The sequence below is a fragment of the Actinia tenebrosa genome, unplaced genomic scaffold, assembly GCF_029948245.1.
Source record: "Actinia tenebrosa isolate PJP-AT-01 unplaced genomic scaffold, QUT_ActTen_1.0 PGA_scaffold1__47_contigs__length_23844297, whole genome shotgun sequence".
NCBI classification, from domain to species: domain Eukaryota; kingdom Metazoa; phylum Cnidaria; class Anthozoa; order Actiniaria; family Actiniidae; genus Actinia; species Actinia tenebrosa.
Genome location: NW_028292578.1, coordinates 19,427,954 through 19,454,164, shown reverse-complemented (window position 1 = coordinate 19,454,164; position 26,211 = coordinate 19,427,954). Strand labels below are relative to the sequence as shown.

General features: G+C 41.6%; 4 protein-coding genes and 1 long non-coding RNA gene across 5 annotated transcripts in view; 3 read left to right on the top strand and 2 right to left on the bottom strand.

The window, feature by feature from the left end:
* The first annotated feature begins 1,996 nt into the window (after positions 1-1,996).
* Positions 1,997-3,817, top strand: LOC148910043 (uncharacterized). Its single transcript, XR_016120144.1, has 2 exons — positions 1,997-3,002; positions 3,315-3,817. It is a non-coding gene; the product is annotated as an uncharacterized LOC148910043 (long non-coding RNA).
* Positions 2,999-5,151, bottom strand: LOC148910042 (uncharacterized). Its single transcript, XM_089032206.1, has 2 exons — positions 4,655-5,151; positions 2,999-3,762 (listed from the first exon to the last, which is right to left on the bottom strand). The coding sequence occupies exons 1-2, from the start codon at positions 5,010-5,012 to the stop codon at positions 3,299-3,301; spliced, it is 822 nt and encodes a 273-aa protein (XP_088888332.1). The 5' UTR covers positions 5,013-5,151; the 3' UTR covers positions 2,999-3,298.
* A 94-nt stretch (positions 5,152-5,245) lies between these two features.
* On the top strand, positions 5,246-7,099 carry LOC148910041 (uncharacterized). The gene has a single exon (XM_089032497.1). It carries the CDS (start codon positions 5,279-5,281, stop codon positions 7,097-7,099), a length of 1,821 nt encoding a protein of 606 aa, XP_088888623.1. The 5' UTR covers positions 5,246-5,278.
* A 110-nt stretch (positions 7,100-7,209) lies between these two features.
* LOC116290449 (uncharacterized) lies at positions 7,210-9,915 on the bottom strand. Its single transcript, XM_089033425.1, has 2 exons — positions 9,554-9,915; positions 7,210-9,127 (listed from the first exon to the last, which is right to left on the bottom strand). The coding sequence occupies exons 1-2, from the start codon at positions 9,849-9,851 to the stop codon at positions 7,797-7,799; spliced, it is 1,629 nt and encodes a 542-aa protein (XP_088889551.1). The 5' UTR covers positions 9,852-9,915; the 3' UTR covers positions 7,210-7,796.
* A 317-nt stretch (positions 9,916-10,232) lies between these two features.
* The window catches only part of LOC116297782 (uncharacterized), a 46,655-nt gene continuing 30,676 nt past the window's right edge, over positions 10,233-26,211 (top strand). Inside the window, 1 exon segment of the mRNA XM_089032968.1 lies at positions 10,233-10,400. Coding sequence (XP_088889094.1) covers positions 10,325-10,400 — 76 coding nt within the window. The 5' untranslated portion in view covers positions 10,233-10,324.

Sequence of the window (26,211 nt, the reverse complement as noted above, 5' to 3'; positions counted from 1 at the left end):
GGCCTAATCCACAGACACATGCTAAGAATTTCCAATCACCTCCTAGGAAGTATTCAATTTTAAACTTTTGCCCTTCAACATCAATTTCATCAAAGTTTTCCATTTCTGTTTTTAAGTGACTTAGACTTTCTGCAAGATTGTCATAGGTTTCTGTGGTTTTCATTACAGCCAATAAATAATTACCTTTATCACTCATTGCAATATCCTTTTCATTGAGTATAGTGTAAGTAAAATTAACTATTTTTAATCTTTTGCCAATACTTGTTCCATCACCACTCAACTTCACCTTGATTGTATTTTCATTTTTTAGCATCCCCTTGTTTTTAAGCCTCTTGGTTTGTTCAATCAAGCTTTCCTTAAATGAAATCTGAACACCCTCTGCCTCTCCTGGTGTGTCTGTAAGCCTCCATTTGGCATTCAAATCTGATATTCTTTTATTAAGTCGATACATATTTGGCATTTCAGTTGATTTCAAGGCCAGTTCATGCCAAGCTTCATTGGAAATGTTAAATTTGTCCTTTATGTACAGCCAAAAGTTGAGATCAGTAATTTCCTCATCAGTGAGTGTTACAGGATTGTTCTCTTTGAGAGGGAGTTGATCTTTATCAACTAGCTGTAAGGTTTCATATTCTTGGGTTGCATTGTTAAAGATCTCTACTTTTGTAGCAATGAAGTCATGATGACCAAGAAAGGAGAGGGTTGCATTACATTGCTCTTTCATCTGGCCCTTTACCCTGTATTGGTGCCTTTTTGTGAACTCATGAAAACTCTTTTTCTTTGAAGACCCTCTTTTGTTTGGTGTTGCTTTTTCCTGGTTCTTTATAACTTTTTTGACTAAATTTTTGAATCTCTTTTTGTAGAAGTTACAAGAGCTTTCCGATTTTTCAAGAGCAGCCTGTAGTTTTTCTTCTACTTTCAGCCTTTTTGACACTTCTTCCACAACAGTGTCTTCTAATGCTCTTTTTTGGCCTCTAAGATTACTGTTCTGTTGTTCAAGTGCACACTTGTCAATTTCTGAGTAGTACACAGTAAATTTATGAGTAGTCCCTCTCCATTTATTTTCTAATCTCCTGAGAGAGAAGCCACCCTTCCTAGCTGCAGCCTTTGCTTTGCTCTTTAAAACAGAAATCGTTTTTCCAAATACATTCAGTATACGATTGTTAATTAAAACCCCTTCGACTCCAGAATCTGTCAAAATCCTGCTCACAACCTCTGATAAAGCAGAAGTTCCACAGCCAGTACTATCCCTTTTCTTAGAGATGGCATAGATTAAATAGCTACAATAAAATGAATACAATAAAATTATTTTTTATACAATTCGGCTTCACTAATTTGAAAATAAAAATAAGAATAAGAATAAAAATACGTTTATTGAACGCTTAAATAAAAAAAAAAAGCTTAATTATTCCAACTTACTTCGAAATTTCGTAAGTGAAGGTAGGAGAATTTGCCTTAAATTGATCATTTTGTTCCCTAAAATCGTCTTCTATGGCTTCTACAGTTTGACAATAGAAGATCAAAAGGACAAAGACCAGATGATGTAGTTTAGCAGCCATTTGACGTACCAAAAATCTCACAAAAGTCGACTTATAATATATCAAAACAAAGATAATTTATTCAAGATTTCAGATTTGGCGGTAAAATCATGATTCAAAGGCGGGTATTGAAGCTAGACCCAGTTATTCGCAGCTAGATAGTCGAGAATCGAGTAACGCCTTGTAAAATCGACTCTCAACGGTACTCGGAAAACACAGATTTGACGTACCGAAAAATGCCTCAAATCATTTAATATTACTACTAGTAATGGTTTACATACTGCTTTACTTAAATCCAGTGGTAAATGAAAGACAGACTCACTTAAATTCACGAGAGAGCGTAAAATAGTCGAAAAATCCGTGTATTTTCTCGCTCAACATATGAGCTTCGTACCGGAAGTGAGCTCGCCGGAATATGATATATGGCATTTGACACCAGTGATTTTCATATGGGTAAGGCTGGCGACTGAGGGGTTTAGTGAAAGTCTTTTGGCATTTTTCCTTGCATTTCTCCTTGTAATTTAACTTTTTCAGGGTATTTTAGTTTCTTCATTTTTCGTTTGGAAGGTTTGCCTGTAGCTATCAGGATTGGTTGAAATGGTTGACGGAGTTGTGTCTTTGTACATCAGCAAAAACAGCAGAAACACAATCAAGTTATTTCATGGTGCGGCTGGATTGTTTAGCATTGATTTTTTATGAGCAATGAGAAATGCCAAAACCATATTTTCAAACACTTGGGATCTTGGATACGCTAGCTAGTAATATTAACAGCATTGCTAACAATGATTTGTATTCGAGGTATCTAAGGTGGTATCTCATATGTGGTATTTTGCAAACTATTTTCGCAGTGACATCTGACCTGTACATACTGTACAAGTACTTACACCAATGTTGCTTGATCACAGCGCATGCGCGCGCTTTTAAACAAGAAAAATATACATTATTATAATTTACTTTTAAGTGATTAGATGAAGACGAAAAACAACTAGTCATAAATCGCACACTGTTATCAATCATTTGCATTTTTGGGTTTGAAACTGTTTTGTTGGTGCCGACTAGCTTTTTACGTTAAGCTATCACGAAGCCTAGAAACTGGAAAAAATCCTTCAACTCTTGTGGCAAGAAATAGAACGAAACAAGAAAATATTAACTGGTAACCATTGTGCGCGATGTTTTGGACTTTAACCTGCATAAGACACTATGACATATTGTATGATTTTTTGCACGCTGCGTAGTCTTAAGATCTTGCTGTCAAGAAAGGAAATTGTGCATTTGGCATGAAAGACAAATCAAAATTTTTGCAGATTATTTTGAGTACTATACGAATTATTTTTAATTTTTGCCTTCTTGTAAGTTAGACATAATAATGACACTGCAATCTAAAGTTGTGTTTGTAGTGTGAGAAAAGATTGGCAGTTCAAGGGCTGGACACAATAAGAGGCAACATCACTCTTGGGCCAACAGAAGGTTTGCTTATCGTTTATTGATAGTCTTTATTAACTCAACAACCAAAGGAAAATAAGCAAAATGAATAATGATGATACTGATGATAAATATAATATATAATACATATATAATACATATAATTGTGCAATGAAAAAGTATTACAAAAGAAATCACTTGGCCCATAAAGAAACAAAAGAAAAAAATTGAAAGACCAACCAAAGGACAAAGTTAATAAATCACATGATTCCATTTAGCCATAATATCTGTAGTGCAATAACCAATACCTCCAGTCATTTAATAATTTTTGATCCCATTTCTTATGCGTGCTTATAGTTTGCTCTGTCTGGGATTCTATCCACCAAGAACTCCACTTTCGCAAGAATCACATCAACTTTTCTCTCAAGGCTGTCCATTCTCTGGTCCATGGTCCTGTTGAAATTCATCAAATCTTCTGCACTTTTTGCTTTAGCCAACTGCTTTCTCCATTTCCTCAATCCCGTCAAAAGAAATAGAATCAGTATAGCAATAGCTGCTGGGATAGGTTTGTTCGCAACAAGAGAGCCAATCCACATACATAAACCAATGAGAAATGCTAGCCGTCGTACACACCAGACTGGGCCAAATATGGAATGAACCAAAAATGAGCTGGACATGAGGAGAAAGAACTTGTTGTAAGATAATCTTGTGAGGGAGATGACACCCATCACAATCCACAGGCCAAGCAGGATAAGAGAAATTAGCTTGTGACGACTTGCTGTTACATGATGAGGAAGCAAAGAATCTATGGAAATAAATATAGAGATAATTATTATAATTAAAGGTTTTATAATTTTGAACATTGTTTATTATTGTAGTACTTTTGACACTGTCCTTTATTACTGCATCAACATGAAGCGTCATCATCAGGGGCGGATCCAGGATTTTGTTCAAGGAGGTGCTGCACACAAGGTTAACTCAGGAGGGGTGCACCCCTTAGAATCAAAAGGAAAAAATCAGTATTGGATTCTTTGAAGAAGGGGCACAAAGTTGAACCAGGGGGGTGTGCACCCCCTTCATCCCCCTGGATCTGCCCCTGATCATGACTATCATCACAATCACTTAATCACTACTACCATCGTCATCACAGTAAGTATTGAGAGGGAGGGGCTGAGAGGCTACAATCCTATGACTTTTTGCTGAATTAATACAATATATTATCATTTCTCAGCCCCCAACTTAGTATGACTTATACAAATACACTTTCCAATCAAAGTCCCCCCATCCCCCTTTAGGCTGCTCTAGAGTAATTTCATCATCATCATCACCACTACCATCATAATCTTCATCACCATCATACACCAAATTACAAATAAATTGTTTTTAAACCTACCCAAATAAGATTATTCAGATTATGTTTGGAATTAATGACACGCACTGCAAGGTTCTTGTGTGCGAGGCAAATGAATCCCAAATCAGAAAGTTTGCATCTTGGCAGCAAAATATAAATTGATTAATTTTTTTTCAAATAATTATTCACTTGATTCAAGTTTTATAGTCAATAATTTTGCTGCATTATTAATTAATTGAAGCTTAAGCAGATTAAGATTACATCCTTTCTTTAGTTTTATAACTTTTATAAAAGGCCCACTAGGTACGGATTTTCTTAAAATTCTATTGCCGATTTATACTCTTACCTTCAACGCCAAGTATCTGGTTTAGGCCATCTTCGGTATATGACATTGCATTTTTGTGAACACCTTCCAGCGCATCCACGATATTTTGACCAAACTGTTTCCCTAAAGGCGTTAAAACTTGAGATATCGAGCTGGACATCTGGAAGAGAATGGCTGAAACTCTTGTGACATCTTTTCCTAAGTCTTGTGCGCAGTAGTCTCTGGTTTTTACCGCGATGTGCGACAAAAATTGAATAAACTTTGGTAAAATATTATTAATAAGACGAAATACGCCGGCAGGAATCTCTGGATAGTGAATAGCAGTGTAAAGGGCGACCAGGGCCAGAATAGAGTAAAAAGCAACTTTTCGGAAACCCATTATGGATCGAGTTCTCTCGCTGTGTTAGAAATTCCTGTTTGGTTGCCGAAGAATTGCGACAACTTTAAAACCAAATATAAATACTTCAGTGCGGCTCGACTATTACTCCTTTTTACAGTTCCCGGCGCCATCTTGGACTATGAAACAGCGCATACATGATAGCGAGGCTGGAGATGAGTCAGCTGATGTAAATAAAAAGGAAAACCCCAGCATTTTTGGTAACATTCGACAAATCTAAGCATTTTTATTACGAATTCTTTTCGAAAATGGTGATATTATATCGAGACAAGGAATATGCGACATTAGAGGATATACAAAAGCTAAAGGCAAAAGATCTGAGGGAAATTTTGAGAGCGAATTCAGAAGAAACTGGCGGTATTAAGGAGGACTTAGTTTTAAAAGTTTACGCTTTACTCATGAGGGACGTGTTACCTAAATCTCGCCAGGAAAACATAGAGACCGCAGGCGATTTCAAGTATGAAGAGACTATGAAAAGAATATCCGCACTTGGATGGTCAACAGACCTGCGTCAGCTCCCAGAACTAACGTTTATTCAGCTATACGATTACCTGGTGGTTTCGACTCGTAAATACCGTCATATCGTGCTTAAGGCCACTAATTACAAGAAACTTAAATCTTACCAATTTTTTTATGAAGGATATGTTAAAAGGCTGGAAAGCAAAATACACGAAGGGAAGAGGTATGTAAAAGCAATTGTTTTACCATCGATGAAGAAGACACCGCACAGAGTTTTGATAGAGCTCTCATCTCAGTTTGATGTTTTGCGTGCAACTTGCACCTGTCCGGCTGGACTTGGTTTAAAGGGCAAGGGGAAATGCAACCATGTAGGGGGTGTATTGTTTGCTCTTGAGGATTTTACGAGGAGAGGCCTACAGAAACACCCTGAACCTTTATCTTGTACATCACGTTTATCTGTGTGGGTCGTCCCACGTAACAATAGCGTTGCAGCCAAGCCCCTGGACAAAATCTTAATACGAAAAATAAGATTTGGCAAGAAAAACATTCGACTACAACCCAAAATTATAAAGTTTGATCCACGACCTCCACAGCAGCGTATTCTAGATGCAGAGAGATTCAAAATATTTTGTGAAAATCTCCAAAATTGTCTACCTTCAAGCTCATTTTTTCTTTTTCATGACATAAGATCAAGGTGTCCCACAGTGTCTACAGCAGATGAAACGAATGGCCAACTGCAGGCCACTCCCTTCAATGACAGCTATGATATAGCTACAAAACACTTTAAGAGCATGATTGATGTACATGTTCAAAGTTTGAGCATTACTCAGGAAGTGATTGATGCAACTGAAAGGCAGACTAGGGGGCAGTCCCTTAACAAACTGTGGATTGAAAAAAGAAAAACTGTGCTGACAGCCTCAAATTTTGGTATGGCAGCAAAAACCAAAGTGGATCCCTCCAAGAAAATAAAAGCAATATTATATTCTAATTTTACAACAGAAGCTGTTCAGTATGGTATTGAAAATGAGCATAAGGCTGTGACTCTATACATTTCAGAAATGAGCAAGAATGGGGTTGAAGTCAAAGTAGAGGAAGTTGGACTACTACTATCAATTAACAAACCTTTTCTTGGAGCTAGTTTGGACAGAATAGTTACCAACATTAATACAAATGAAAAGTGGGGAATGGAGATCAAGTGCCCTTTCAGCAAAGCAGGCATGACAGTGCAAGATGCATGTAAAACCAAAAACTTCTTTTTGGAATATCTGACTGATGGGGCTGTGAGACTCAAGAGGAACCACCACCACCACTACCAGATTCAAGGTCAGCTGTATTGCTCCAACATCTCTTTGAAAGGAATCATTTTTGTGGTGTACTTTGGAGAAAACTTGCCACTTTTCATTGAAAATATCCATTTTGATAAGGGCAGATGGCATAATGATATCCTTCCAAAGCTTGTTTATTTTTACAGAAGGGCTTTTCTCCCTGAATTGCTAACTAGGAGGGTGCAGCGAGGAAAATCTCTTTACCTACAGGGTGGTTGGCATCCATATGGAGAGTATACCTGTTACAGAAGTGGCTTGAAGTTAAAATTACAGAGGGAAGTATAAGGATTTAGAATTCTAGCTTAGAATAACAATCCATTTCATAATAATTTATTTCTATTTCACATTTAGATTTCACATTAATATGATAAAGCCATGATAAAAACTATATCATGATGATACTTGGGTGAAAAAACTTGAAAATGAACCAGAAAATAAACTGGGAAACATATATACTTGAAAACTCACTCATTTGTGATATAATATGAAAATTCATAGCTAAATATGATATCAAGCTCTTAAAAAATACTTGGATAAAAATTGGTCATAATTGGAAACTTAATATTCATAGATGAAATTAGTAATGATGAATATCAGTCAAATAAAATTGTAATAGATACAGCTTGAAAAACAGTAAAACGTTTACTGACTATGATGAATATAGATGACTTTTAAGAACTACTGTTCACAAAGTTTTCTATTTAGAGCATTTTATCACCAAGATATTTTGGTTTAAACAGTTAAAGAGCAATAGGGTTAAAATTAAACAAGGTCATCTATACTCACAATTAAGATATTGAAATAATTGATAATTTTTAAGGCTCACTTTTGCTTAGCAGCTATTGCAGCCATATGGGGGAAAAATGTAAAGTTGACATTTCCAAATTTCATCAATTTCTATCCAAGTGCATATTTAATAAGTGATAGTCTTCAAATATTTACAGAATTCCTACCTGTCACCCTGGGAAAATAAACTAGGATTCTAGTCAACAGGCTGTTCAAGATTAGCAGGAGGCAATAAAGGGGGCAGAAAGTTTGTTAATAAACCACAAACTGTGGCTATTTGCGTTGCATAGGGGCTTAATTTGTTTGGAAGTGTACCATCTAAAATATGATAGGTTTTCATTCTTCCTATTGCCCGTTCAACATGAATACGAACAGAAGCAATACTTATTGTTTCTTCTGTTTCTTTAGCTGTCATTTGCTGTCTGCCACCCAGAAATGGTGGCATATTCACAGTGACACCTTCAGGTACAAGATCAAAGATGTCAAATCCTCGGTCAACCACGACATTGTCACCATCTTCTAGCAACTCTAATACACCACTTTCTTTTGTAATTTGCTTGTCAGATACCCGTCCGCCCCAAAGGTCAGACAAGAATGTCACTTGGCCATTTGGAGTTACTCCCACAAGCAATTTCCAAGTATTGTGATGTTTATAGTCAGACCAGGTCTCTGACTGTGCTAGCATTGCAGAAGGTCGCTGAATAAAAATCTCTGTACAATCCAATATTATTCTAGTGGTTGCATATTGTTCAAACTCTTTTGGCATATTCTTTCTGACCAGTTCTTGTGAAGGAAATGGGAACATGCCTTTCAGCTCAAGGTAAAGGAAATTTATCCATGTAATGCATACCCTGGAAACAAGGCCTTTGCTGATACCAAATCTGTCAGCAAGGTCTTGGACAAAAAGCCCAGCCTTGAGTCTCATCAGTACTAGTAGAAACTCATCCAAGTAAGATAGCTTTCTTGAAGGCCCAGGTTTCTTTCTATTTTGATCCTCTTGATAGTCTTGGCTGTCTTTTACTAATCTGCTATCCCCCTTCCAATACTGCATCTTAAGAAGTTTGGGCTCAATAAAGTTGAAGAAACTGATCAGTGCTTCATAGCAGGGAAATCCAGTATAGAACAGGATTGCATCAGTGTCTTGTTTGATTTTTTCAAGCGAAAACTGACGTTCCAATAATACTGATTTGCTTTTTTCAGCTTCATTTAGTTTTTGTTGACAGTCAGCTAATTCACTTTGCAGTAGTTCCATCCGTCTTTGTAGATCAGCAATAGTATCTGATGTGGTTGGTGTTTCAGTTAAAATTTCTGATTCAGCTGTTGGTGACGGCATATTTTCAGTTGAATCATAACATAATGAAACTGACACATTGTCAACAGAAGATACAACTTCTTTACTTGAAGATAATTCTTTCGGTTCTTGAGCCATTTCTTTTTGCTTCGTGTTTGTTTCTGGATATGATCTTTTAGCAGGTGGCTTTCTTTGCATTTTCTGTTCAGTCCAACTAAACTTAGATGGCTCTGCACCTGAAGTAAGATAGTAACAGATATGTATAAGAAATAAGATAAAATGATCGTTATTATTTCAAGTTACTATATATAGTGTGTTTGAACTTGCAATATTTTTTTGTTTACAAAGGTATTATTTTGTTTTTTGTTTATAAAGGTATTACGATAGGGAATAGAAATATATCAGATTTGCTAATAAAGTAGTACATGGCATTCAGTTTATTTGCTTGAGTGTTAAAATTAAGTTTAATAACAAAGTCAATACTGAGTAGAAATAAATTTCTTGTTCAAAAGGCTTTGGGACTAAAATTAAACGATCTTTCATTCAATTTTATGGGAGAGAAACGAAATATAAAAACATAGTCAACATTTTAAGACTTCAGGCTCATCTTCCTTTTATCATCTGTAATAAACAAAGTAACAAGCAATATTGTACATACAAACCTTTCTTTAAATCCCAGCGACCACTCAATTTCTTGTCAATTTGTTCTTCTCTGAAATGTTCAGAGCAAATATAAGTGCTGTTTGTTACGAAGAACCCGTCCTTTCCATGCATACGCTTTATCAAATTGCACCATCGGTTTCTTCTCTGGATGTCCATGGGGAAACGAAAGAAATGGTAACCGGTAGGCCTGCCGTCTGCTCCGTAAAAGCTGTTCGTGCAACCAAAAGCCGCACAGTGCTTTCCTCTCCTCTTCAAAGAATCGGAAGAAGCTTCTTCGGGATATGAAGTTTCATCCATTTTTTAAAAAATTGAGATAAACCAGGAAAAACTTCACAGTATTTATACAAACTTCTACCAAATCCAAGACGCGACTCAACTCCAGCCTCGCTATCATGCATGCGCGGTTACCTAGTCCAAGATGGCGCCGGGAACTGTAAAACTCCATATCAAGCTCTTGGCGTAAAACTTTCTGATTAATAAAGGCCTACGTTATAAAGCTTATTATTTGCCAAAGAAATGGTCACCTGCAATACAAACAATTAAGCTGGAAAAAGTTCAAGTTCGTCCGCCATCTTGACCGTGAAGCAAAAGAGACCTGGGGACCAATAATTGGTGATGCGTAACATACTTGCGGACTGCCGCTGGGTCATCGCAGGCGCAACGTTCTATTTTATTTGTTTTATTTTATTTTTGACAAAAAAACGAAACGTTTGAAATATTGAACCAAAATGAATTGCGTTTAGCCCTTTTATTGCTTGGATATCAATTAAATGTCTATCTCTCTAGTCGTACTAAGACTAGAGCTGGCTGATGAATACGATTGTCCAGATGACTTCGAGTTCTGTGGTGAGTATATTGACTGCCATACGCCGCCATCGCTCTTTCTTCTCATTTTCGTCCCTTTTCGTTTAAAAGAAACCTTAGCTAGTATTTCCATTGCCTAAATCAGGTCATTCTTTGTAAAATACATTAGGTTTTCTCGACTCTTTGATTATTAACTCACAAAAGCACTGTTAATATAACTTCTATATATATATATATATATATATATATATATATATATATATATATATATAAGAAATCTGTGAATCAATTTTCCGTAAAATAGTGCTCAATACATCGATAGAAGTAGAGCAGAATATCAGCCATGACCTCCTTAACAGAGCGCTTGACTTCGCCTCAACATACGACAATATCACCAACGACGAACAAAACATCATAATTCATGCCAAGAAAGCAATCCTCATACACAAGCAGCAACAATGGCAGAAGAAAGGAGACACAACATTTGACGTTACAATGGGCAGCTATGACGGCGCTGAAACATGCGAGTTAGTAGGAAGTTTTCTTCTTTCTCAACTACAGAACCTTAACATCAACGTAGGGCTGTACCGAGACGACGGACTAGCCATTTCTAACGCCACACCGAGAGAAACTGAAAATATCAAGAAAGACATTTGCCGAATCTTCAACAACAACGGACTACGCATCACCATCGAAGCCAACAAGCAGATCATCAACTTCCTAGATGCTACTTTCAACCTAAACCAAAATACCTACCAGCCCTACATAAAGCCTAACACTACACTGCAGTACGTCCACCGTGAGAGCAACCATCCACCAACCACTACCAACAACATACCTGCCGGCATCAACAGACGACTGTCATCCCTTTCATCCGACAAAGCATCCTTCGACCAAGCTGCCCCTCCATATCAAAAAGCACTTGACGAAAGCGGATACCAGTACATCCTAAACTACGAACCAACCGCGACCACAAAACGCAAAAACAGACAACGAAACGGCATACTCTGGTACAACCCCCCATTTAGCAAAAATGTCAGCACCAATATCGGACAGAGATTCCTTGGCCTAGTTGATAAACACTTTCCTAGAGGCCATAATCTTAGGAAAGTCTTTAATCGTAACACCATCAAGATCAGTTACAGCTGCATGAACAATGCCAAACAAATCATTGACAATCACAACAAGCGCATTTTACATCCACCGAGAGACGACAACGACACCGCAAACAACACAAAGGACAAGAAAACATGCAACTGCCGACAAAAGAACAATTGCCCGCTTAATGGCAACTGCCTCCAATCTTCAGTTGTATACCAAGCCACCGTCACAAGAAAGGACAACAACACTACCGCAACATACATAGGACTCACAGAAAACGACTTCAAAACAAGATACAGAAACCACACCGCCTCATTCCGCCACGAACAACATAAAAACTCGACTGAACTCAGCAAATACATCTGGACTCTCAAGAACGGTAATATCAGCTACTCCATTTTATGGCGCGTCCTATCTTCAAGCTCCGCCTACAGCAGCTCCAGCAAAAGATGTAACCTTTGTCTTAAAGAAAAGTTTCTAATAATTTATCGACCGGAACTCTCATCATTAAATAAGCGCAACGAACTTGTATCTTCATGCCGCCACAGAAACAAAGCATTATTACGCAACAGCTAAACTACATCCACTAATTAATTATGTATACTTTTTCTATATAAATGATAGTAACGAATATTCTTATCATTAAATCCCCTGAAGAGTGAAGCAATTCACGAAACAGGCTTGTCGGGAAAAATGTTGTCTTGACTTTTTCTTCTCAAACAAATATTCTGCTCTACTTCTATCGATGTATTGAGCACTATTTTACGGAAAATTGATTCACAGATTTCTTATATATATATATATATATATATATATATATAAACATGTTGTATACTTTTTATTATTTTTTTAAGGGAATTGTATTGGGTAGCTAATTATACAGAGGTTTCACGGCAGCCATGTTGTAGGACAAAACAATAGAACATTTATCCTTTGGAAATAATCTGTCATTATGCAAAACCATAATGTTTGTCTTCTACACAGCTGCTATTTAGTGTCGTCACACGTGCATGCAACACATACTCCCCTAATTAGCTACTGAATGTTGAGTAACAATAGAATAGAACTTTATTTGTGCCCTCTGATTTGCAAATTAATTGTTAAATATTTTTAAGATTACGATAAAAATTTGAGGAACCACTTGCTACCTAAAAATAGCAATGCTAATCAAGTTAGGTAGCAAATTGGTCATTTTTTACTGTTTGATAATTGTTACAAGAATAAGTATAGAAATAGGAAAATCCTAAAACAAATTAGATTGGAGTAAATAATAATAATACTAATAAAGAAAGAGAAAACCATAAAGGAAACAACACTTATAGCAGCTGGATATAGGAGACTCTAGTGAAAACATTGATTGACTGTATCTTTAAATTGAAAACAGCTACTGTGAACCCCCAAGATATATAGAAGCAAGAAAATTAATAAATGGAGTAGAGAGTAACCCACCCATATAACACTACTCCTTACTTTCCTGCCCACCTACCTATGTATCGCTACTTACATCCTACCCAGCTATCTATTTAGCTATAGGTCTGCCTACCTACCTCCCTATCTACCAATGTACATACCCACAGCTATCTACCCACCTACCTACCAACCATCCCATCTACCTTAACCTACCTACCCACTTACGCACCTACATACAACCTACTATACAGTACTTACCTAAGCAGCAGTAAGTGTGACTCGCGATTGACGTCGTATATTTGCGGGTTTAACCCGCGGAATTCCGAACGCGTCCGCATTTTAACAATTCCTCAATAATTGTTAAAATGCCCCCGATTTCGGCGCGCATTTGCACTTACTGCTGCTGTAGTAATACTTCTAACAGTGCTTTTGATACACTAGGATATAGACGAAAACTAACTAAAAAAAGGTTGATAAAAACTAACGATTTGAGGAGAGAAAAAGGAAATACTTCTAACAGTGCTTTTGATACACTAGGATATAAACGAAAACTAACGATTTGAGGAGAGTAAAAGGTTGCTAAAAACTAACGATTTGAGGAGAGAAAAAGGTTGCTAAAACTAACAATTTGAGGAGAGAAAAAGGTTACAAACAGTGCCTAAATAACACCTTAGATATAATGGACAACATTCCAAAGATCAAGAATAAGACTGTTAGGCGTTTACGAACGCGTGTTTTAAACAATCTAGATTGTGATTTCGCCTTTACGACTTACGCAGAAGGCGAATTAGAATACATAATGGACGAAGAAAGAGCAGAACATATTCTAAACCTTATGCCGGAAGGCGACTATCGTTTGGAGTTAACTTTCATAAAGTATTCTGACGGAGAATGGCACATCGAAAAAGGACGTAGACCAATAAAGGCCAGCGGTAAGAAATCCTTGTTCATCTTGAACGAAGATACGCCGCCAGGAGCGCTAATAGGAATCGACAGCCTCTTCTATGAGGTTGCTTACCCTGTCTCCGTGGTCATTTATGCTGCGTACCTTTTAAGAGAGCCTAATCCAAAGAAGCTACAACCAATGCGACATCCTGGAAACTGTGTGGCCAAATTGGTCCGCGAATTCTTCAAAGATGCCGCAAGGGGCGGTAAGTTAACCCAGCAAAGAAAGGACGCCATAAGAAAGTGGGAAGATGCCACCCGCAGAGCAGGAGGCACCATAGAAAACATAAAGAAGTTAGAAAAACTCTTAGAAAGGCGTATTTGGGTGAAAGATATCACCGACGGCTTCATTTACCCCGGGACGCACAAGTACGGCGGCCGTGGAGGTCCTATTGTGATATACCAGCATAATGGGCACGCGTGGAGGGACGTAAAGTTCCCCCGCAGGAAAGAAGTCAAGGTGTATAAAAATTACCCGCTGCCTGATTTGCTGAAAGAGAATTCAGTTTGGTTAATGGACGAGGATGGTAAGCAGTTTATCACGCAGGATGGAACTTTATACAGGCCGGAATTAGAACACCAGAAAATACTAAGCGTCTGTGAAGATTTAGGGGAGGATCTTTCTAACGAAGCCATGACTGCAAGATCACTAGACTTCTTAGCTGCGAAGAAACGAAATGGTTGGTGTCCAACGCCTAAAGATATGGAAATACACAAAGCATGCGTAGAACACGGTCATGGCGGTTTATGGAACATGGAATATGACCAAGACGAATACGTTTCCTTAGATATGAAACATTGTTACCCCGCCAGTTTTAAAGGCCAAGGAGATTGTAAACCTTATTATGACCGTTATGGGCATCCATCTTCGCAATTCTTCCGAGTATCCTTAGACGGGCATTATGATGCGCCTGCGACAGGATTTGTCCGTTTGACCAGCTGGAGCTTAAGAGAGAACTCACATCCTATAATTTACGCCTGGTATGGTAAGCATTTGCAGGAGAAAGAATGGATTCCTGTTCCTTTGTTAAAGTTCTTAGAAGAGAAAGAACTTTTAATTTACACGGCGCATGAAGCAATATTAGCGCATTCCTCCTACACGAAATGGTTACCGCAAGACAACGCAACCGCCAGAATAGTAATAGGAAAGTTCACACAGGGCGCAAAAGAAGGGGATAAATACCTACAACGCCGTTTGGTTACAGACGCCGGAGAGCTGGAATTCCTTATCAAACGCGCCCACGAAGAAGGAACTATGGTGTCGGTGGAGAACTGGCAGTATCGCATAGAAGATAAGACTTACGACTGGAATGCTTTGTGTTATTACCAGGATTATAGGCCGCAATATTACCATTTACGCGCAAGCATGTTAACTTACGCGCATATTAACCTGCTAACGATGCTCTTACGCTTCGACAAAGAAGATATTCCAAGGGTTGCAACCGATTCTTTGTACGTCAAACCGGAAGTGTTGGAAAAGGTAAAGGAATATTACACCGATGACGAGATAGCAGAAAGTGGGCAGTGGCGCATAAAAGACGAGGAGATAAGAGCATGGCGACAAAGAGTAACTTACAATGAAAACCATGCGCACGGAAGAGTAGAACCAACTGAAGAGATTTACCCAACGGTTAAGGATCCATTATCTTACAACGCCATGTCTTACATTTACGGCGCGGGAGGAAGTGGTAAAACCACGAGAGTTCTTAGCCTTTTCCCGGGCATCAAGGTGCTCACACCAACGCACCGCCTGGAACGCGAGCTCCCGAATGCATAGCTTTTTCCGATGGAACGGTCAAAAGTGGGTTCCTGAGGCGGTTGAAGTTCCTCCCATAATTCTTTGGGACGAAGTTTGTACGGTGCCGCTGCATTTGCTTAAAGAGTTCGTAGCATTCTTGAAAGGCAAGTGTCAGGTAATATTCGCAGGCGATCCTTGCCAACCGCCTCCTATAGGCGGCCAAATGCCGCATAAATGGCTCGTGGAAACGGTAAACTACGTAGACGAAGCCAACGAAGACTATCGTAGCAAAGATCATATACGTCACTTTAAGAAAGAACTTCGCGGCCTTAATGACGAGAAGCAAAGCGAAGTATTACGTAAAAGAGTTAAAGCGCATTCTTACAAAGAGTTTTTAGCCGCTTGGTGTCCTACCGACGTTGTTCTTTCCAGCCGCCGCGCCAGTCAAGCCAGGATAGAAAAGGACCTGCTGCAAATACATCGCCACAAATTCCCTAAAGAGTTAGTGCCCGTTTGTTACCGGCCGCGAGATACCCGGGCGCAAAAAAAGGACGTTATCATACCAGGCACAAAGAAGGTAATAAAGAACGCTGTAACCCACGATAAAGCATGGGTGTCTTTAGGAAAGGTCGAAAAAATAACCAGCCACCCGGATTGGAGGCTTGGTTATTGCATGACAGTCCATAGTGCGCAAGGGCTTACCATAAAAGAAACCTTATGGATCATAGACCAGCGGCTGTGTTGGAGCAACCTTATCTACACCGCCGTAAGCCGCGTAGAATGTGCCAAACAGTTGAAGAGAAGCTGGGGGCCGCAACTGCGTTACGATAAGACGCCAGAAGACATAGCCAAAGAGAACATTGCTAAGAAACTCCTTCGCTACAAGCGGCACGACGAAGAAAAAAATATGACGTTCGACCTATGCGTGGACGACGTCTATAAGAAAGGGGCAAGGTGCGCCAAATGTAACATACCTCTACTATGGAGGTTTGACCCAAATGACGATCAGCAGTTCTCCGTGGATCGTATCAACAACAAGCGCGGGCATTGCAGAGGCAACGTAAGACTGACATGCCTAGAGTGTAATCGGGCGCGTGGAGCAGCACTACTCTGAGTCTTTGGGGACTATGAGCAGCTCTTCCTTGACGAATCCGCGACTTGGGCCATCTAGGTAATACAACACGGGTTGCCCTTCCTTGGTGACGGACTTCGAAATCTCATACGTTTCCAAAGACCAGTTAGGATCCGTGGCTCTCTTACTGCCACCTTCAAGTTCCCCCGGCTGATAGAGGTATCTGACCACTATGTCGCGGGGGAGCTTTTTTTCCTTCAGTCCGACCGCCCTCGAACTTCTGACGTAGGACTTGTGTTCCACGTGTTTCTTTTTTATGGCATCCTTGGGTTTCATTCCCGTAGCCCTGGCCGCCTCGTTGTTCAAAGCCGCGATGACCTGGGGGAGCCTCTGAGTCCATTCCCTGTTGCGTTTGGAGGGATCTTCCAGCTCTTTCCAATACTGGTACCCAAAGAGACGCTCGGCCAAGGTTTTATTGAATCTTTCGACGATGCTCTGGCCCCTGTGGTACTCAGCTTCGGCTCTCCTAATCTTAGTGCTGTGGTCTTTCAGGGTCTTAGTAACGACGCCCATGAACTCCGTCCCCGCATCCACTTGCAGCAGCTTAGGCCATTTCAAGACGCGCTTATAAATCCTACCTAGGGCTTCTGCGACTTCCCCAGAATCCTTGCTGGTTATGGGTTCGGCGTCCTTGTATCTGCTTGCGATATCAACTACGGTCAAAGCGTATCTATAGGTCTTTCTTCTCACCTTGTCGTGCGGTAAGAAAAGCAAATCCGCCTGATGAACTTCATTGGGGGCATTTACGGTAAAGCTGGGCCTGGGAATGTACTTGGGCACGGGAAGATAGACCTGCCAGAGGGTTTGTTTTCTTAGCCAGTTCTTAGCCGTTTCTTCTGATACCCTGGCCGCGGTCGCGAGTTTCTTGATAGCTGACGCTCCTCTCCAGTAGCCTTCGGGTCCATAGTAAATCCTCTTGAGTTTGTCCTCTACGCGACCCATTATATGAATCCCAAAACAAGACTGATCTTGCGTCCGTTAAAATCCACCGTCTTTCCGTCCACTTTGATGGTGATGTTTATGCTTTCTACCAAATTAGACAAGTCATAGCTCAAAGAAATGGGAGTGTATTCTACTGGGTCAAATGGATTACCTTTGGGTAGAAACTTGGACATGAGAGAAGACTTTTCTCCATTGTTGTAACTATGGACCAAGTCGCAATAGACTTCATAAGAGGATGCGACTTTCCATTTCACATCATACGTACTGCCGCTATTTATCGTGGTACTAGTAAGACCCAGGAGTTCTACCAATGGACTGTCCTTTAGATTGGCACTCCCACTATTTTTCTTGAATGTCATTTCATGGGGTAATCCTGTGGTAAGAGTATATCCATGCTTTGCTAGCTCCTTAGCCAGTGTTATGGGGGTGTAATGGGAATCTGGTAACTTTGGCTTTTGGGAATTCACAACGACAAAGCCGCCAATCAAATTATACCAAGAATTGTACAAAGAGCAACTAACCAGCCGGACCTTATGGGCTTTGATGGGGGGATTCAGATAAGTGGTAAAGTTATTCTTATTGCTTTCCAAAAAGACGATCATTATATTAGATACGCCAAAGCCACGCCTCCGGCCAGCGCTGCAACTCCTACGAAGACCAATTCATTGTCTTTTTGTTTCTTAGAAGGCTGATAGTAATTCTTGAACTGGGGCCTTTTCAACCCCGTTAATGCCGCGGGGTGCGCCTGTGCATAAAGTTTAAAGGCGTAGTCTGTATTTTCGAAGTTCTTGTCTGCCTGCATTTTGTCTTGGTAGTTCTTGTCCAACCAATCCCTGTAAGCTTGTCTTTTTTCATTCCAAGCCGCCACGTCTCGCTGATATTTCTCCAGCGCTAAGTCGTGTCTCTTCCTTTCGGCGGCTAATTCTCCGCTTTTGTCGCCTCTGACTAATCTATCCAAATACTGACCACCATAATTAGCTCCAGTGAATGCTAAAGCTGCAACAATTCCACCTACGACCACGCTAGCCATTATATATTACACCGTAGGGAGGTACTTTTCCTTCTGTAGGTAATTTCTTAGCATGATAGCCCCGCATACGGCAGCGGTCATCTTAGCAAAGTTACTCAGGTTTTTACTTGGGTCCTCAGTAAGGTCCTCCTTTAGGACTTTCTTACCTACCCAGCCAATACCGGCGATGATGGAGGTTGTGATAGCAGCTTCTTGGACGGCGTCAATTAATTTGGTTGACATTATATTACAAAGCGAGAAGGTTACTCCATTTCAGGGATTTTGCTTTTCCTAACGGGCGGCTCCGTAGGCGTGTAATGCGCTGGCTCCAACTTTACTTTTGGCTTCGTAGCCCGCCATTGTAAGTAGAGGCTGCCTGCTGCTATAGCAACTCCTAACGCGCCAATGACGTACCCAGGATTAATAAAGGATTCCTCTTCTCTTTCCTCCACCTTTTCTTCCTTTTTGGCTTTGTTCTTCCTGTTCATCTCCGCGAGCTTCTTCCCCGCGGCAACTCTGCCTGGAGATTTAGCCTTGGTAATCTTGGTATCTTCTACGGGAGCCTTTTCTGGTTGTTCTTCGGTGCCACTCATCTTATATTAAGGGACTTGAAGGACTTGACAAGTAACTTGATGACGACTTGACAATGACTTGACAACGACTTGACTAAGTACTTGGCAATGACTTAACGGCGACTTGACTAAGTACTTGAGGTGACTTGACAACAACTTGACTAAGTACTTGAGGTGACTTGACAACAACTTGACTAAGTACTTGAGGCGACCTGGGTAACTCCCGCGGATGACCTAAGCAAGTACTTGAGGAGGACTTGATAAGTCACTTGCAGGTACCTCAGCAAGTGCTGCCTGGAAGACCTTTTCGACTTCTCTGTCCTTCTTGAAGTCCTTCCAAGAGGCACCAAAGGTGCCCGCAAGTTCCTTCAAGTCGACGTGCTGAGCTACGTGCAAAGCCGCAGAGGCGACTGCCATTAACTTACCGCACTTCAAAGACAACCACTCACAGGTTATTTTAAGTTCTTGGGATATGACATAGTCCTCGCTAATGTCCTTCTGTAGTTGCTCCACGTCGTCTATGGGCAGCGCAAGTCCAAGCAATTTAGTCGCAAGTCGGATAGCGGAGTCTGCTACGGCGTCCGTGGTCTTACTTGCAAGGGCAGCCTCATACCTCTTATGGAACTTCTTAACCTCCTCTTCTGACAACTTATTTACCTGCTCATGGGTAAGTTCCTTGCCTATCATTTCTTTACACTTCCCAGAAGACACAAGGATGTTAAGTTGTTCCTTAAGGTTACTTTCATCTAACTGCGTGGGGACTTCATCTAAGAGCTGCTCAATGTCCATATATCTTTATGGAATACGGAAACCTCAAAGAGAAGATCATCTTGGAATGTTGGTGCGTTTTTAAATGCCGCATGTATTCATGCAACTGTTCCTTGCTTATCTCACCGCCGTAGTCGCTTAAGATGGTTTCCAGGTCACTCCGGCTCGGAGTATAAAATACGACAAGTGAACCTATGTTTTCCCTGAAGGGCTTAGAGACGCTGGTAAGCTGCTGGGAAAGCAACCAAACGCTGCTGTTGTCGTGTCTGCCGCTAAAGGCGAGCTTCACTAATTCGGAGGTGCGCCTTTTTACGTCGTCCCCACAGGCAATGTCATCCAGTATGAGGAGTGTCTGTGTATCTTTAGGGAATTGTTTGTGCCAGAACTTAAGATGCCCAGATAACTCGTTAGGGTCTAAGATATCTACGAAGAAGTCGTCGTCTTTCACTCCTATGCCCGTCCAGGTGCGGTTGTTCACGTATGTGGGGCAAAGCAGCACGATATAGTCGAAGCGGTATCTAAAGGGTCCTAATAGCTGCTCCACGATGAATTGGGTCTTTCCGCAGCCGGTGGGTCCTACTATCAGAGCGTTACAAGGCATGTGATCTGGGTTCATTTATATCTAATGAACCCCATTTATATATAATGGAGCCCGTGGAAGCAGTCAAAGCAATGGTTAACGTCGTCAAAGAGAAGTCAGACCTGGAGAGGACGGTCGAAATGCAAAGGGAGGAGATAGACCGGCTGAATGAACGCGTGCAGGAGTTGTACGATGAAATGTGTGGCCTGAAGCGCGCGGAAAGGTTTGGTGCGCTGATAACTATGGCGGGCTGGGCTAAGGAAAGCGTGCAGGACTTTATTAAGTATCCCTTATAAGGCTTAAATAACACTTAGTTATAATGGAGTGCGAGCAATGTAAAAGGGGTTTTAGCAGCAAGCAGCGGTTGCAATATCACGTCGAAAGACGGGTATGCAGTAAGAAAGTAAACAACGTCACTGTTTGCGAAGACTGTAATAAGCAGTTCAGCAGTGCGCAGGCTTTGGAGTACCATCGTAATAAAAGGGTTTGTTTAAAGAATGTATGCGTGCGCTGCGACGAGAACGTTACCGACGCCTGGCACCGACACAGATGCCTCGGGTACGACTTGGTTGGCGTAGCCTGTTTAAAACACGGTGACGTTGCCGCCCGATGTTGTCCGGTAGACACCACAAAGGAGTTAACACGAAGGAAGAAGGAAATTGATGAGCGCTTTGCGGAGTTTGACCGCGTCGAAGGTGTAAGGTGGGAGAACAGGGAACATTGGGAGGCCAACTGTGATCGCTGCGGCTGTCAAAGAAGTGACCAACATATTTGGCAGTGTTTGTATGAGGGTCAAGGTGGTTTTAAAGAGTACTTAGATCGATTTGATGCTTGGCATGCCAGTAATGAGGCGGTCAAGAAAGCCCGTAAGGGATAAAAAAGAAATAATGAAGGTCTTGGTTTGTGCAAAGAGTCTCAAATCCTGATCTTATTTTTCATACGCAATACCTTCTATTAGATCTCGCCAATGTATTTGCCTCACCATATATCCTATGGAATATCTTTAAATGCGTTCCCAGAGTCTGCGCGTTCTTAAAGTGCTTACAGCACCACCTACATGGTAAACGCATTCCCCGTGCATACTCTGTGATGGCTCTGCAGATGTCGTCGTAGTCGTTACTGATCATTACTTTATAACCATTTCTTTTGTATTCGTGCAACAGGCGACGTTGGTCCTCAGAAAGTACCCCATTGCCTTTAGGGGTCTTCAGCTCTACGCAGAAACCACGGTAATGTGTGTGCGCATTCAAGATCATTAAGTCGGGCTGACCGCGTTGATATCCTTTCTGCCAGCACTTTATACGTTTGCCGTCCGAATCCTGCAGTTCACCTAGACCGGGTGCTAAAAGTATCTTAGGGTAAAACATGCGGATGTAGTCCACTACCTTTTTATGTAGGTCGAATTCGTTTTCTATCTTAAAGACTAACTTGTTTGGACCGTCAAAGCGCTTTTCTATTTCATACTTGCCTGTCTTCCTTAATGCTGGCAAGACTTCCTCAAAGACCCAATCGCGGAACTCTACGGCCTTGGGTAGTTTGGAGCTGAATATCAGTTTATACAACCCAGGCTCTGAGATAAACACGGAATTTGGCTGTGCGTTAGCAAGGGCGCCCTGTTTTAGGGCCCCCTTTAGCTCATCCAACCTTTTCTGGTATTTATCAGAAACGTGCTCTCTAATCGCATTCCTTGGCTTTTCATATCCCAACGCGGCAGCCACTTCCTTTGCTTTGAAGTACAAAGTTTCGCTTTGCACTATGCATTGCAGTTTGGTGTCGTTGTTTTCGAAGACGCGAAGCATCGTATATATAGCATATTTTTTATGGCCATCAATAGGCAACGCTCTTTAGCTGATTCATTTCCACGCTCAGTTGCGCGTCAGACACCACGAAGATATAGCAGTTTATTTTGTCAGCGTCCTGCGCGTCAGTATTCTTGGTGCGTTTAATTTCCAATGTTATGCCATCCTGCGTATTTACTAGACGTAAACCCTGACCATGTAGGTCTTCGTCGTTGATGGTGCGCATATCAATCCACAGCGCGTACTTATCCTTAAAGAATTCCTCGGGGCTAATTTGGTCGCCAAACTTACGCTTTGCCTCCCTGTACACGTCTTCGGGCTTTATTCCCTGCGAGTAAACCTTGTTTGGAACGCCGTTGACATTTACCCCCACGTTAGTAATGTTGGGGTTGTGGAACGCTTCGGAGTCGCGCTTGCCGGCTTCGTAGGGTTTGGCAAACACCAACATCAACCCCGTGAGACTTCTTCGGGGGAGGTTAATGCTTTGATTGATAACCTCATCCGTCTTATCCAAGAAGCTAAATGTCTTATACATCACTACGTGGTCGTAAAGGAATGCCTTCCCTGCACTGTATTCCATGCCGGCGCTACGGGCCAGCTCTTCGCTGTATACCGTTTCGTACTGCAGCTCTAAGTTGGTAACAGAATAGGGATGAATACTTCCGGTAAGTGCTGTCCCAGATGCGTCCATCTGCAAGATGTTTGTGGTATCCGCTAGGGTTACTTCAAACTGTAACTCGGATAACTGTCTGGGGTAATACACACCATGGTTCGTAATCACTTCAAAGTCCAGCGGGATAACATACTTAATGCCATAGGCGGTCTTTATTCGCTTTGCGTCTGCTACTGCCGTTGCGTCACCAGAATCCGTAGGTTGTGTCTTAGTATCACTGCGGACCTTACGAAGAATGACGCTTCCAATTCCCTGCTCTATCTTTTGTGCGCGGTCAAAGACCGTTAACCATAGGTCCTTATAGGTGGTATACAGATCGTACCTATTTAAGTCCAAAAGGGATTCCCCAGCAAACTTGATTCTCATCTTAGAGACGAGGTTTCTGCCTGCGTTATTGACGACGTAAGTTTCTAATTTTGTGCTTGGTTGTATTGCTAGGTCAAACCTTAACGCCAGGGTGCCAGGAACCAATACTAGGTTATCCGTTAGGCGGGGCACGCCTACATACAAGGTTTCTCCTGGCTTTGCGCTAGAAGGCGTGAATGTGACCCGGTGAAAGGTGCGTTCTGCCTTTAGTCCGCCAACCTGCTTAGGTAATACGTTGGGATTTAACTTTGAGCTTATCATATATAATGGAAGTAGAAGGAACGGATTTTGATCCCCTTACCGAAGAAGGTCAAGTTGACATTAATGACGAAGAATACGAGTCTTTGCTTCCTGATGACAACGTAGACTCCCGAGGTCTCTTCGATAAGCTAAGACGCAAATATGGCAGCAGGGCCCGCGATGCTATGCGTTCCTTAAGAGATAAATTTAGGTCTAAGAACCCCCACACGCCCATTCCAGAATACTTACAAATGGAATCCCTTGGCGTGCGGTCGGACTTAATAGCGGACAGCATCAAGGACCTAAGAGAGCGATACCAAAGCCTAGACCTGGCTCCTTTGGACTTCCAAATAGGAGACAAAGGGCAGGTTCAAGTTAGAGAATCGGGTAGGGAAAAATGGCACAACCTGTATCAAAGGAGGAATGCCAGCCTGCTTAACAACCAGCTTCCAAAAGGAGTCACAAGGGCGCTGGGAACGCCCAGGTTGTCAACTTTAAGCACTTTAGCTAAAGAGGATACGAAAGTTGCTAAGGAGGCCTTCGTTAAAGGCATTTCACTGCCTGGCAGCGAAGATGCCCTCAGATCCGCAATCAGACTGCAAGAGGAGTGTCAGGAAAAACTTAGCCAATTAGGGGAAAAAGGCAGCGAGGCTGAAAAGGAAGCACTTAAGAAGGAAATACAGGAAAATAACATAACCATCGACGACCTTACGCGACAACTTAATGACGTAACCAAGGAAGAAGGCGGTATCGTCAGTCGCTTCGAAGCCGTCCAGGAGGAAAACCAAGCATTGCAGGAGCGCATAGGAGAATTGGAAGACGAATTCATTAAACAAAATAAACTAACTTCTAAAAGCCATGCCGACGAAATCGTAGACTTTAGGAATAGACTTTCTAAGGCGTTGGACGAAAAAAGCGACGCAAGGAATCAGTTAAGGGCTGCTTTGAATGAAGCGGCGGGAAAAGACACGGAACTACAGCGCTTAGGACAAGAATTAATGGAGTCTGTCGACAGAGAAAGGCAATTAATGGTGGACAAGGCAGTGGTGGAGGAACAAATACGGCAACTTCAACAGGCCGTCGAAGACTTGGAGTACGAAATAGATCGACAGCGAGCAATAATCGAAGATCAAACTCGCCCTGAAGAAGAAAGGGAGGCAGCCCAAAAGGAAGTAGAAACCCTTCAGGAAAGACTGGTGGAATTACAAACGCAAATAGAAGGTAAGGAAAAGGAGCTGGGGCTTACCACCAAGGAAAAGATAAAAAGGGCCCTTTTGAAGTATGGCGTGCCGCTGGCATTTGCGGTCGCTATTTCGAGCGTAGTAGGAGTAATCTTGTCCACACTTAAGGCTACGGGCGCGGGCGTAAAGAAATTAGGCAGTGGACTAACGGACTTGGGAAAAAAGATGGCAGCCGGCTTGCCTGGGCTGCTGGGTTCGGTTGTTTCCTTGGCACTTAGGGCCGGCGGAGAACTGTTGAAGTTCGTGGGTAACAACATTTGGATATTAGTCGTCGCTATTGGGGTGGTCCTCCTGAAGAAGATGAAGGGTTAATCTTATCCTTGTACGTTACTGGTGGCTTATCGTCGTCGAGCATCCGAGGCGTCCTCGACTGGGGATAAGTAAAGATAGTATTAGCACCGCCTTGATAATGCGGAACTAGCGGTATGGTGGTCATAGTGCTAATGGGCTTATGATTCCAGATACTGTTGGGCTTGTTAGCTTCGCCGACATGATTTATACTTACATTACCATCGTGGGGGAGAATTTGCAGCTTGACATATTGGCAATTGACTATCATATGAAAAGTAACCGGCGTCAAGTCTTCTCCACTCATTGCAGAGGGCTCCGACGAGAAATGAGCTGGAACCCTATTATTATTCTTTGTTCTGTAAGGCAGCAATGGGTGGTTATTCTCGTCGACGAACCTAAACGCCACGTTTGCACCCAATTCCGTGTTAATGCTAATAGTACATATTATTAATCCTAAGCCCCCAACTTCAACCCACATTCCGATATCGAGCCACTCGTTCCCTTCTTTATACTCCTTTTCATCTAAAAAGCAAGTATGATGTGTTTCTTTTAAGTGTGGATTCATATATTACAGGGAACATAGTTTACTTCTAGAGACTAAGCACCGTAAGAGTGCTAATGGTCTTGTGATTGTAATCATTATCCCTTTGGTTCTCTATGCTATTTACGCAAACGCTCTCGGTGTCGTCTACTCTTATCTGCAGCTTTACCTTCCCATGACAATCGGCGACCATGTGGGAAGTCCAAACGGAATGATTTTCATCGCTGTTGGGGTTGGGCTCTACGGAGAAATGTACAGGCTCCCTGTTGTTTGTCTTATTTCTCATAGGCTGCAGTATGCCATTCTCATCCAGGAACCTAAAACCGACGTTGGCGTGACTACTCGCGCCAATGCAAATACTGCATAAAATTAACTTCTTTCCCGAGTAGTTCAAGTCCACGGACATTCCGGCGACATCAACCCAAGAGCTCTGGGTGTATTTTTTCTCGCCTGCGTAAGTCGTATAGACACAATCTACTCCAGCTACGTAGGGGTTGTTCATCGC